Genomic DNA, 12,761 nt, shown 5'->3' with positions numbered 1-12,761 from the left:
ATAGCATTGCATAACCGGACAGATAAAAGTATCTGGATTAAAATAATCTTGAAAAGCAGTGGGGTGTCAGTGGGGTTATTTTGATCTTAGATCATTTCAGTGCCTGATGTCTAGAACAGTCTCCAAAGAGATGTATGAGCACAGCCAAGGGAACTGGGATCAAATAGCAGGGATGAGAAAGAGAAGAAGGGGTGGGAATTTCTTAAGCAGGATATTGTAGAACTAAAGCACTGCAGACGTAAGAGCACATCAATTCATCTTGGCTCAAGAAGTAAGTCCAATCATGTGTAATCAACTCACCCAAGGTGTAGTATTTTATGTTGGGCTCCAGTGTTGGACTTGTCAGATCTTTCATATTTGCATCAACGAAGTTCTGGGCTCTAGACGCATGCCAAAATGCCATAAACCTTGCTATGAACGATGCTGCAAAAATTGCTAACATACCAAAATCAAGCATATTCCATAACTCAAAAAGGTATTCCTTTGGACCTTGAGACCAAATTTCTTTACATTCAGACCATATCATGCCTGTATAGGACAGAACAGAGAAAACAGTGTTTTCTTTTATCTTCATGTTTGTTTTATTTGATATTTTATTATGTATAGGACATGCTGTAGGTTGCAGTCAAACTCAAAACAATTTTGGTCAGTGGGAGTTCGAACACAAACTAAAATCCATGAACCTGCCAAGTCATATATATTCCACTACTTCTTTCTCATGTGAGTAATAATAACAATCTTTCATACTGCTTCTTCCTGTACAACTACAAAAGCTTTCAAAGAGAAGAATGGGATGTATTATCATCTGTTACAGACACAGAGACTGAAAGAGCAGTCTGGCTCTGGCATGATCATATAGTGGTATAACTAATAGCAGAATTCACATTTTCTTATTTGCAGAATACCCTCGTACAGTCTGGCTCTGGCATGATCATATAGTGGTATAACTAATAGCAGAATTCACATTTTCTTATTTGCAGAGTACCCTAGTACAGTCTATTTTACTGAAATTGCAAATATATGTGACAAATGCGCATGAAAGTAAGAATCAGATCTAATGTTTCTTCAGTAGAGCAAAGGTGTATGTTTGATTCCTAATTATTTCCCCTTAATAATAAAATACAGGAGTACAGTATTAGTTTATGGTATCCTTCTTCTTTTCAAGATAAAATTTATTTAATCATGAACTACATTTCCAGGATTCTAAAGAGAGTTAATAAAAAAATGAATTGGAATAATGTCACTATTTTTTGCACTGATCAAATTGTCTGAAGGAACTTTTCATCATTTTCAGATAAGGACAATTATAATGTTAATAACAATAATTAAAGTCAATGCTACATCTGTATGCACTGAATTAATTTTTCATAAACCATCTTATGCATGACACTGAAATAAATAAAAAATATATTAAATTAGCAAACTAGAAATTCAGATTGGAAAATTGTTATTTACTCCTTTATTATGAGACGAAAACACTGATATTTATAGACTATTTGGAAATCTAAGTGCCATATTATTCCCGTAACACATGATTACATTAATTTATATACAGCTATATGATTAAATAAATGAAGACTGTCAATGTCTTTTACAGCTATAAGAATCAGTTGTTGTACAAATGGCTCAGAGAGCTCATAAAAGCAAAATATTTTAAATGCATGAGTTCTTGAATGGAAACAAATTTTACTTAGCTTGAATTTAACTCTCCCATATTAATGACTTAACTAACAACCAGAAACCAGATCTTTGAAATATTTGGGCATTTAAACCCCATTGGAATAAATGGTATTAGACATGTAAATAAGAATCAGACAGCTAAAATATTTTTAAGCGTTTGTGCTCAAGTTTTCATGCTGACCAGTACTGCATCACCAAATTGAGGGGGACAGCTCAGAGAACTATCCATAATATTCATTTCATCCCTGTGTTGGGATGGAAAAATCTACTGCTGAATATTCACAGTCTATACTCTGCTTCTCTTTTGTCAAAAATTCATTCAGTTATACGCTATTAATTCTGCCAGGATGCTTGTAAAATAAGAGAATTTTAGCAGAAAGAGACAATTGGACACAAAAAACCTTGGCCCATGATGTGGAAATCTTTCCCCTTGGGAGTTGACACAGCCTGACTCAAAAAAACCCAGAAAACTGGTAGACGCTTTCCTTTGATATTCATAAAATTGAATTAATTCATATTCAGATGATGTAGATTTCACCTAAGTAAGTCCTTAACCTGAACGTGATTAACTAGGCACATGTGAATCCTGCTGACATCAAATAAGAAACGTGAGGCCAACATGGGAATGCAGCCAGTTGAATAAACTCCTTCTGTTGCAATTGTTACACATAACTTTAACAGCAAAGGATTAAATAGGGTCCAGCTTCACTGAAATCATAGCAAGACAAATTTAAGCAAAAATTAATCTTTACCTATTACCCAAGAAATAATGAGCATCTCCATCCATGAGAAACAGGATGTTTTCATCCTAAATAGCTGTTTTACATTGCCTGTTGTTTCGTTAGGTCGGAGTTTGGTGCCATCAAATCTGTCAGCTGCATTCATGACAAGTAGACCAAGAAAAATGGTGAAAGAGGCTGCATGGGCTACAAACTTCATAAATGGTCCACGCATTATCCTCCCCAGCTGCAACAGAGGTTATGAAACACAAGGATATTGCATTGCCTTCTTCCAAAGTAAAAATGTATAAAAAGAACAGTAACACAGAGAAATATATATTTCAATAACAAACAGGAACAAATATTTGGAAAAAGCTGTATACTATGATGCCATGCTGATAATCACCTTTAAAAGTTTCTACTTATTTGCTGTTTTCAGAGGAATAATCTATCAGTTTCACCATATATGTATTTTTACCTCAGTGTTTTGAAATAATTCTGTAATTATTTTGGGCATCTATGTCTATTACAGGTAATCAAGAGAAACGAATGTTATAGCTGTTCAATTTCTTACATGCTAGTAATCTTTATTAAGCAACAAAGAAAATGTGATTTTGACACTTACTAAAAGCATTAAATTATCACGAGGAATGAATTATGACTAAAGAATTCTGGTTCCTGTGCTAAACTGACATGATACTCAGTTTAGCACAGTTATTGTTCAGTTTTCCTAACTTTTTTTCTTTTATAATAGAAGTCATGAGGCCTCAAAAGGTTACGTTTATAGTTCTGTAGTGTCTTAATTTCCTCTCTGACTCCTTTAACGGAAATGTCCTCAACTCTGTCATGACCAAGAACAACTTTAAAATGGTTTAGTGCAACTGAAAAAACCTAAAAGTTCCATAAAAACTCACACAAAGCTGAACTTTAAGCAATTCTTTATTTTTGAGAATGTCTGTATGAATAGTAAAAGTCTTAGCATGTTCACTTAGTTGGCACCTGCAGAAAAATACTTTTCATATTTTAGATGAAGACAGTATTTGTATCTGACAAAAATTCCTTGGGAAGAATTGAAAGGAAGTGTCACGAATCTCAGCTGCAACATATAACAATCTGTGGTCTGGAAAGGGAGGGGAAAGCAGTTATTTGTATTCGGTTTTTTGCTACACTTATTCCAATACCAAAGTCAGAATTTTGCTGTCCTTACAGTCAGCTTTTACAGAAACATAGAATAAGAGGATGCAGCCGAGGATGCGATGGCAAGGTCTCAAATACAGGTAACATTAAGAAAACTAAACAAAAAAAAGAAAAAAAAGAAGATACTGCTAAAGGAACACTGTCAAGGTTAGCAGGCACAAAATTTGATCTTCTTTCTCCTTTATATTATTTTGCAAGCGCATGCAATTCATTATGTTTCTCACTCAATAAAATTAATTTATCCTTTATTAAATAAAATATTCCATCAGCCTCATGAGATGAACTTCAACAACCAATTATTTTGCGTGAACTATAAAGAGAACAGGTAATTGTCATGGGGAAAGATTTTATTTCAAGCTAGGAAGGAACAGCCATAAACAACACACAATAAAGCAGAGCTGGAAAATGATAAAGTACCTTGACAGTGTCCTTTTAAATGCATTATTCTTGTGTTCACAAACAAAGATGTGTTAGGAGACAGATACCAGAAAGAGAGATAGCCAGAAAAGAAGAAAAAATACTGAAGGAGGTAATGCTAATATACCCCTTGATCAAAAAAATTAAAATTGTGATTTAACCTGGCTGGCAGCTAAAACAACCACACAGCCATTCGCTCACTCCCCCCACCAGTGGGATAGGGGAGAGATTCTAAAAGAAAAAGGTAAAACTCATGGGCTGAGATAAAGACAGTTTCATCAGACAGAAAATAATAATAATAATAATAATGATAATGATAATGATAATGATAATAATAATAATGAATATACGAAACAACTAATGCACAGCACAAATGCTCACCACCCAGAACCAACACGCAACTAGTTCCTGCACCGCCCACCTCCCAGCCAATTCCCTCAGTTATATACTGAGCATGACATCATATGGTATGGAATATCCCTTTGGCCAATTTGGGTCAGCTGTCCTGGCTGTGTCCCCTCCCGGTTTCTTGGGCACCCCCACCTTCTCCCCGGCAGGGCAGTATGAGAAGCTGAAAAGTCCTTGACTGCTTGGCAACAACTAAAATATTAGTGTGTTCTCAACATTATTCTCATCCAAAATCCAAACCACAGCACTATAGCAGCTGCTATTAAGAAAATTTAACTCTATCTCAGCCAAAACCAGGACAGCCTGTCACTCACCAGGTGAGTTCACTGAACTCCAAGACTGAACCCCTAGCACCCATCCCTCCCCCCTTCAAAAGAGACAGAAAAGTATTTTTTACATATATATGGTAAAATCTCCCTGGAAGCAGGACTATGGTTGAACTGATTACAGAAATGCTGGAAGTTATTATGACATTGTCATATAACAGTGATCCAATACAATCTTGAAATGACACTTTTAAAATTCTAAAGCTCTCTACGGAGAAGATACAGGTCAGAAAATACAAATCAGGGAAAGAAAGAGCAACATGTAAAGACAAGGCCATAATCTTGCAAGTTCAGACTTTTCTACAAGCTAGAGTCCCTCCTTAATACACTTTCACTGTGCATTTTGACATAATAAATTCCCTCCCATTACACAGACCAAGGACATGATCTTGTAAATGCTCTGAGTCTCTTTCTGTAATTTAAGTGGGTTTTGGGTTTGTTTTTTTGGTGGTTTTTTTTTGTTTTTTTTTGTTTCTGATCCTCTGTGTTATGGTCTTTGGTTTGCTATAGCAAACTCTTTTGGAGAGTGTTTTATAGGTAGGATAAGATATACAATAGTTATACTGTGGATACTTCGACATGTATTTGTCTGTGTATAGGATCACCTGAAATCGTTGGGGACCAGAGTCAGTGATCCACATTATTCCACCTTCGTGACTGTGCAGAAACAATCAGTATTGTCACATTAGAGAGTATGGCATTGATAAAGAAATGATAAAATAGGGCTCCAGGTAGCACATCTATCACAAAGGAGAGAAGGCCTGGTAACAAAAATGAGATAATGCATATACTTTTTTAGGAAGAACGATTTCCTAGCTCCTCATATACTGGACATAATGTTCAATTTCTTTTCCTCTACCACACTGCAAAAGAGGGATGTGTATAATCCTCAGAACATGCTTCTAGAAAGCATGTAAGGACTTAAGTTTCTTCTGTAGAAATGCCAACCCCAGGTGGCTGGGAACAGTGAAAGAAGACTCAACTTCAAATTCAGATCCCTCATCTTGGCCAGGGGCTGAGTGAATTACTTATGAATTCATAAAGCTAAATATCTAAATTCTATTATTAATTAGAGCCGAACAGCACAGACATTAGAGATTTCTGGAGATAACTGGGAAAAGTTTTTTACTCTTTCAAAATGTCATACAATAAAATAGTATTCTAGAAGTTTGGGGTTAATTATGTCAGTAGTTAGACTGAATTACCAATTAGAAATGCAAAGCAAACAGTTCACAAAACTTTGAAGTGCCTTCATGTTGATTGCTGGCTGAAACTCAAACAAGAGGCAATTTTAATTCCTTTCAGCATGTGACATTAGTGAATTCCTGCCAAATCAACAGGACTTTGTCCACATATTTCTACAAAATTTTGTCCAGATCTGAAACTCTCAATTCAGTATCTGTCGTCCAAGCTCAAATTAACTTTTTCCTAAAGAGGAAACTAGTCATCTATACAGGTAGCTAACTGAGATGTTGCAAATATCATAAAGACATTTTTGCCTTTCTCAAGCCATGGCATAAGAATACAAAGAAATGTGTCAGAATAACTCCACTGCAAGCTGTTATTTTCACCAGAAATACTATATTTTCTCTATCTTCTGTCACTGTGCCCTGTAGTGCCAAACCTAGAAAAAGAATGGATACTTTATCTTGGTAGAAGGAGAAGAAATTTATAGAATTCTATCAATTCATACACAGAATGGGCTCTGTTGATACGTATCATGTTCTGTATTGGAGTCATCCTATCCTGAAATTAGACAGTGAACATTTTTGTTTTCAAAAAACAGAAGAATACAATTTTGAAGTATGAGTGAAGCACAAGATACTAAATGGCAACTGGTGAAAAAGGTGGATTAGATTTTACATTTGCAGAATATAATGAAACAAAAAGCATTCAACATATAAATCACACAATGAGGTGACTAAATAGCAACAGAGGAAGTGAAACTTTAAAGGATGTTGTCCCTTGAACCTTGACTTTAAAAAGCTACTCTGAAATAGCTTTTTCAGAGTGTATGATGTTTCAAAATTACTTTAAGATCCAATAAATCATTGAAAAAGGAAAATGACAAATAGACAAGTCACTGCTATAGTTGAAAACCAATTACTGAAGTACGTTGAATCTCAAGGTGTGTTTTAAGACAAAAGTATTCATAAAAATCCTAGTCACTATACAGAAAAGTGAAAATTAAATAACTGATTTTTATAGTTCAGACTGAAAGAAATGAAAAATATGGCAAAACAAAAAAGGCCCACCTTTCTCTTCTCAGAGAACAATAAAAAAAAAGCAAACCACAAAGACCTCAGTCCTCTCTTTCAACCTTCCTGTTCCCCTGGAATCATTATATGTGCACAGGATTTGACGTGCAAAAATCATAGATGTTATACTGTAACCTGTTGAAAATCCCTATAGGATCCCATATACTCTCAAGGGAAATTTTCCATCAGTGTCCTTTTAAAATGGATAGTGACCAACTAACACAGAGATTCAACACAAAGTTCAGAGAGGTCAGAGCTTCCAACCCCCATCTCTAGTGGAAAGGCTTTCCATAATATACATCATCCTAAACAGATACAACGGCAGCATCCAAATCCAAATAGCGCATTATAAATGGATGCAGGGCAGGCTGTGCGACTGCTTTAAAAGCCTCTAGAGGTATAATGAGTATTAGCGCTGTCTTGACAAGCCAACACTTGTTCACTTTGACTTCTAGAAAACTGATGATGATTGTTGCAATTTTTGGCATTCATGTTTCAGCGACTTCTATCTATTAATTCTTAATTGTCAAAAATAAAATTGCCTTTGAGGTAACTGTAATCAACCCACAGCTTGAACTTAGTCTAGCTCTGAATCAGTGGGAAATGAGGATCTTCTGCATCTGCCTAACTAAGGCAACCAAACAAAAAACAGTTTGACTCAATGTTTCTAAACTACAGTTTCTACAAGGCAACACTTGCTCAAACATTATAATTTAATTTAATTTAATTTAATACACATTGCATTTAACACAGTACAATTACCTGTCTTTCTTACAATTGTCAGAACATGCAATCCTGCAGCCAGTCCATTCTAACTCAGCTTTAAAATAACACATTTCTGAAGTATGATTTAAGCATGTCAGTAATTGATACTCATGCTTCATCTTTGACAGGCAGGAATCTACATACAGACAACAGAGGAGTTAATAAAAGGCCGTTACAAGATTTCACAGACTGACCTTACTGCAAGGAGCAATCCAGTAAGCCATTGAAAGGAATGGCAGTCCTACCGCAACAGCAAGGACAACCAGAAACTTCACTGCCATGGTCTGCTGCCGTAAACCCGACAAATTCTCATACCAGATTGAAAGAAGTTGCTGCTGGCAGTTTGGATGTGCTACGAACTGTAACAAAGAAAAGGAGCACAACAAAATAATATTGCTATCAGAGTATCTTTTATTAAAATAACAAACAGCTATATGAAGCGCATTACAAATGTGGGAATAGCGATAACTCAGCTTATATTCAAAGGAGCATTAACAAAGGTTTAAGAAAAAGTTTTTTGATGAGCATAATCCTCTTGCACGCAGGTATATTGCTATCAGCAACAATAAATCCTTTAATTTAAAAAACTGGCTTTTTATTGACACTGTTTCCACCACAAAGTGATAATTTCCACCTAAGTGTAATTAAACATAAATGTTATCTGGGCAAACTCCACTTGTTTCTGACATTTCTAATTTTCATGTCACTACCTCTGAAATTCCAAAACTTTAAGTCTTTCTGTTCTGTAAAGGACGCTATATAGTCTTTAGTTATGAAAGAAAGAATATGCCATATTTGCACATGCTAACATGGAAAATACCATTTTTTTCAGCTGGCATAAGAAAACAGCTGTCACTTTTGTAGGAAATCAGCTGAAGACTATAACTTGGTTCTGGAATCTTTTGGATAAACTCTGCAAAACTGAGAAGTTTGGCCTATAACCCTCTTTTCTGTCAAAACCTCTGGAAAGTGTAAGAAGCATCTTGCAAAGGTAGATATTAATAAATAGTGGATTCTTGTGCACTGTAAATTTTTAAGTCTAAACTTAGATATACAATTAAAAATTTAACTGAATTCAGTATTTTTTTTCCCTAAAATAGTTCTCTATATTTAAAGGATGACTGGCTGAAGGTGAATGTCTTTATTCAGGCAAGAGAAAGTGTTGAAAGAAAGTTCACATTCATAGAAGGATTAAGACTCAGATACCACAAAGGACAAAGTCAGTGTAGTATCTTCCCTTCAAAAGTTGTTTCAGCTCTCTCTAGGTGACCGTAGCTTGCCAAGTGTTTTGCAGGTTTGTTTTCATATGCAGTTAGGTGCTCTTCAGTCAAAATGATTTTCTTCTTTTCCTCCCTTCATGAACACATAAATACTTCTCACATATAAATGTTTAAGGTTCACTCCAGAGAAATGAACTTGATTTTTGTAAAAAAATCTGCAATTCCTCTCTGATAAATTAGATCTATATATTCAGTCTGTACTGGATTTTTGAGAATCCTGATTCCCTCTTTTTTCTTTTTTTTTTTTTTTTTTGTTAAAATAAGATATCGTTTATTTTCACATTGTTGGTCTGATCCATTTCATTACGTTGGAAAAGTTTTATCAAAGGTTTTACTGCTCTGTCAGGAGATCTACTTTAAGGTAACTTGCTTTTGACGTGTATCCTCCAGCTGTATCCTCTTGATCTTCAGTTGTACAAACTTCATCACAGAAATCATTTCTCCCTGGTTGACACACGTCACCTGGAACTTTACAATTTATGTTATCCAAGAGAAGTTTTCTGGGTAATTCAAGGGTCTTGGTGCAGCTACTAACCGAGTTGGTTCCACTGAGTACTTTTCATATGCAGACCAGAATATTAAATGGACAGTAGAAATGGAAGCAAGCCCAAGAAAGGACAGTAACTCCTGTATTCAAGACTGGCTGTAGCCCATTGTTCTTCAGAAGTGAGAACCACAGTACTGTTACTCCTAGATTGTGTCTCTGATCATCTATACAGACAAATAGACATTTTCTGTAAGACACTCAATTTCACTAAGTTTTCTCAACTTTCTGAGTAAGACACAACAGCTTGACAAAAATGTGTATCAATATTTGTTATCATGCAGTGCACAATGCATGGCTGTGCTATCCTGTTTTTTATTAAATCCTATACTTTTCCAGGCTGCAGAAGTAGTGCAAATTTCTTCTTTTTTAAAAAATAGATTAAAACTAAACCCAAGTAAATATTTAAAAATTGTGCATATAGATACACATTTTTTAGAGCCATTTGCTCTCATACTGACTGTAACCAGTATCCACCCTGAATAACTGCTTCTTGTTTCTATTACAAGCTATTTGGGGCAAGGATTCTTTTGTTTGTAAAATACACTGTGCAGAAGGGCCCAAATGTTCATTTAAGTGTCAGAGGCTACCAAAACATAAACATATAATAATAGCACAATTTAATACCACTATCATGACATGTATGTTTGATCAACATAATAGCTTACTTTTTTAACTTCATACTTAATGGCGAGTTTTAAGCGGCTAAGGCTGGGGCGACCATGTTCTCCATTATTATGGCTCATCTCTACATCACCATTCAAAATAGCTTCCACTTCTTCTGTATTTCTGCACAAATCAAGGAGTCCAACTACAAAATCCTTGCATTGCATAGACAATTTCTTGTAATCATTCTAGAAAAGAAAAGAAGAAGATAACTTGCTATTTCAACCTAACACGAGAGAAATAGTTCTATATCCCAGCTACACATCTGTGAACAGCAATAGTTTGTTTGCATCTTGTTATGGGTTTTTTTCTGGTAGATTAACAGCACTTTGTTATTAGGCATCTACTACCCCTGAATGTTCAAAGAGTAGGATTCATCTCACCTTGGTCACCTGGCACATCTATATTATCCATTTTCATACCTGAGTTACTTCTCTAGACTTGCTTTAGAGCCAATTTAAAGTAAAAAAAAACCCAAAACCAACCAACCAAACCACTTTCAGAAATATTGTATGACATATTTTAATGACTATTCCAAGTTGAGATGAATAGCACACGGGAAATTTTTCTATTCACTGCCTGTCACAGAAGTCTAGATAACTAGCTCAGATGTAGAAAGTTACCCCGTAGAGATCTCAGTTGGGCAAGATGAGTATCCTGCAGAGAACACATCTAAACTACTTCCCAACCTTCTTGAGAATTACATAAATATATTGAATTTCTTAGGCCTTGTAAATCTTATGTTTCTCATTTTCCAACATCTCTTTTAGCTTGCAAACACAAGATTTCATTGCTGCTTTCCAGCAACAGCCGCAGCAGTTCTACAGATAGCATGGTGATACCACATCTCTAACTTCAATTCAATGCTCTCTAGCTCAAATCTCATGACAGATTTTGCTGTGTGAGCCAAAATGTTGCTCTACAACTGCAAGTTCAGTTGCTTATTGATTTAACTACCAAATATTAACTACCAGCAGGTTAAGGGAGGTGATTCTGCCCCTCTGCTCCACTCTCATGAGACCCCACCAGGAGTACTGCATCCAGCTCTAGGGGCCCCAGTACAGGAGACATGGAGCTGTTGGAGAGAGTCCAGAGAAGGCCACAAAGCTGATCAGAGGGCTGGAGCTCCTCTCCTGCGAGGACAGGCTGAGAGAGTTGGGATTGTTCAGCCTGGAGAAGAAAAGACTCTGGGGAGATCTAATTGTGGCCTTCCAGTACCTGAAGGGGCCTACAGGAAAGATGGTGAGGGACTGTTTATCAGGGGGTGTAGTGACAGGACAAGGGGTAATGAGTTTAAGCTGAAGGAGGGTAGATTTAGATTAGATGTTAGGAAGAAATTCTCTGTGAGGGTGGTGAGGCACTGGAACAGGTTGCTCAGAGAAGCTGTGGATGCCCCCTCCCTGGAAGTGTTGAAGGCCAGGTTGGATGAGGCTTTGGGCTACCTCGTCTAGTGGAGGGTGTCCCTGCCCATGGCAGGGAGGTTGGAACTAGATGATCTTTGAGGTCCCTTCCAAGCCAAACCATTCTATGATTCTGTGATTCTATGATATTCTTGTCAGTCACTGTTTTCCAAAAGGCTTAAGTCAAAATAGAAAAAGATATTTTGATCATTGCAATCCACAGTTCGTTAAGTAACTCCTTACTTGCAGCTGTGTTTGGGTCATAAAAGATGAATAGAGCTAGACAGATAGGGAGTTATATGGATATAGATATAGATGTGTATCTAAAGCTAAAATATGTGTACAGATATATTTCCCCTGTTCCAGATCTCACAATAGATTTACTCATACATGTGTCAACAACTTCTGATATTTTTGTGATCTCTGCAAATTTTAATGTCTTAAAAAGATGAAATTATTGTAGATTTTTTCCCAAACAAAAGAATGAAAAAACCCCAACCACCCCAGACCATACAGGACTGCTCATGTAGTATCTATTTTACATGGTCAAAGTAACTTTCTATGAATGCTTTTATTACAGTGACACATTTCCCCTTCTTCTGGTCTGTTCTTCATAGCATTCCCCCTTCTCCCACTCTTAGTCTCTGTTTAGTCCCTTCTTTTTAATTACTTCCTTCATACTAACTGCCATCTAACACACTCCCTGGAAGAGAAACAATTATTTTGAGTATACAGAATACCACAATTTATTTGCTGAGGTTGTACTTCGTGCATGTTTGTGCTTTATTACCCACAACACCACAAAACCAGTTTATTACTTGTATATATTAAAGAATTGCATCCAAGTTTCACATTTCACTTTACTTAGATGGATGCAAACATCCACAGACAAATAGTTATAGACACTATTGTACTTCCACATAAGACTGCTAGTGATTTATTTTTTTAATAATGTAACGTAAGGAAGATAGCTCAGATCTGTCATAAAAGAGAAAGGAATGTTAATGTCATTTCTCTACATAGACAACAGAAGCTAAATACTAAAACTAACCATTTCATGACATGCATGCTTTATACGTTATTGTATTATTTATTTTCCCT

The 12,761-nt window shown here is 35.9% G+C and overlaps 1 protein-coding gene across 2 annotated transcripts in view; it reads right to left on the bottom strand.

Moving 5' to 3' along the window:
• The window catches only part of TRPC6 (transient receptor potential cation channel subfamily C member 6), a 108,491-nt gene that overhangs the window by 23,637 nt on the left and 72,093 nt on the right, over positions 1-12,761 (bottom strand). For both annotated transcript variants that reach the window (XM_075742325.1, XM_075742326.1), the window contains exons 3-6: positions 10,263-10,448; positions 7,965-8,129; positions 2,433-2,646; positions 301-528 (exon numbers count right to left, since the gene is read on the bottom strand). In XM_075742325.1, coding sequence (XP_075598440.1) covers positions 301-528; positions 2,433-2,646; positions 7,965-8,129; positions 10,263-10,448 — 793 coding nt within the window. The remainder of the gene's footprint in view (positions 1-300; positions 529-2,432; positions 2,647-7,964; positions 8,130-10,262; positions 10,449-12,761) is intronic.

Source organism: Balearica regulorum, chromosome 1, assembly GCF_011004875.1.
Source record: "Balearica regulorum gibbericeps isolate bBalReg1 chromosome 1, bBalReg1.pri, whole genome shotgun sequence".
Classification (NCBI taxonomy): domain Eukaryota; kingdom Metazoa; phylum Chordata; class Aves; order Gruiformes; family Gruidae; genus Balearica; species Balearica regulorum.
The sequence above is the reverse complement of the archived record's forward strand: the minus strand, read 5'-3'. Positions and strand labels throughout refer to the sequence as shown.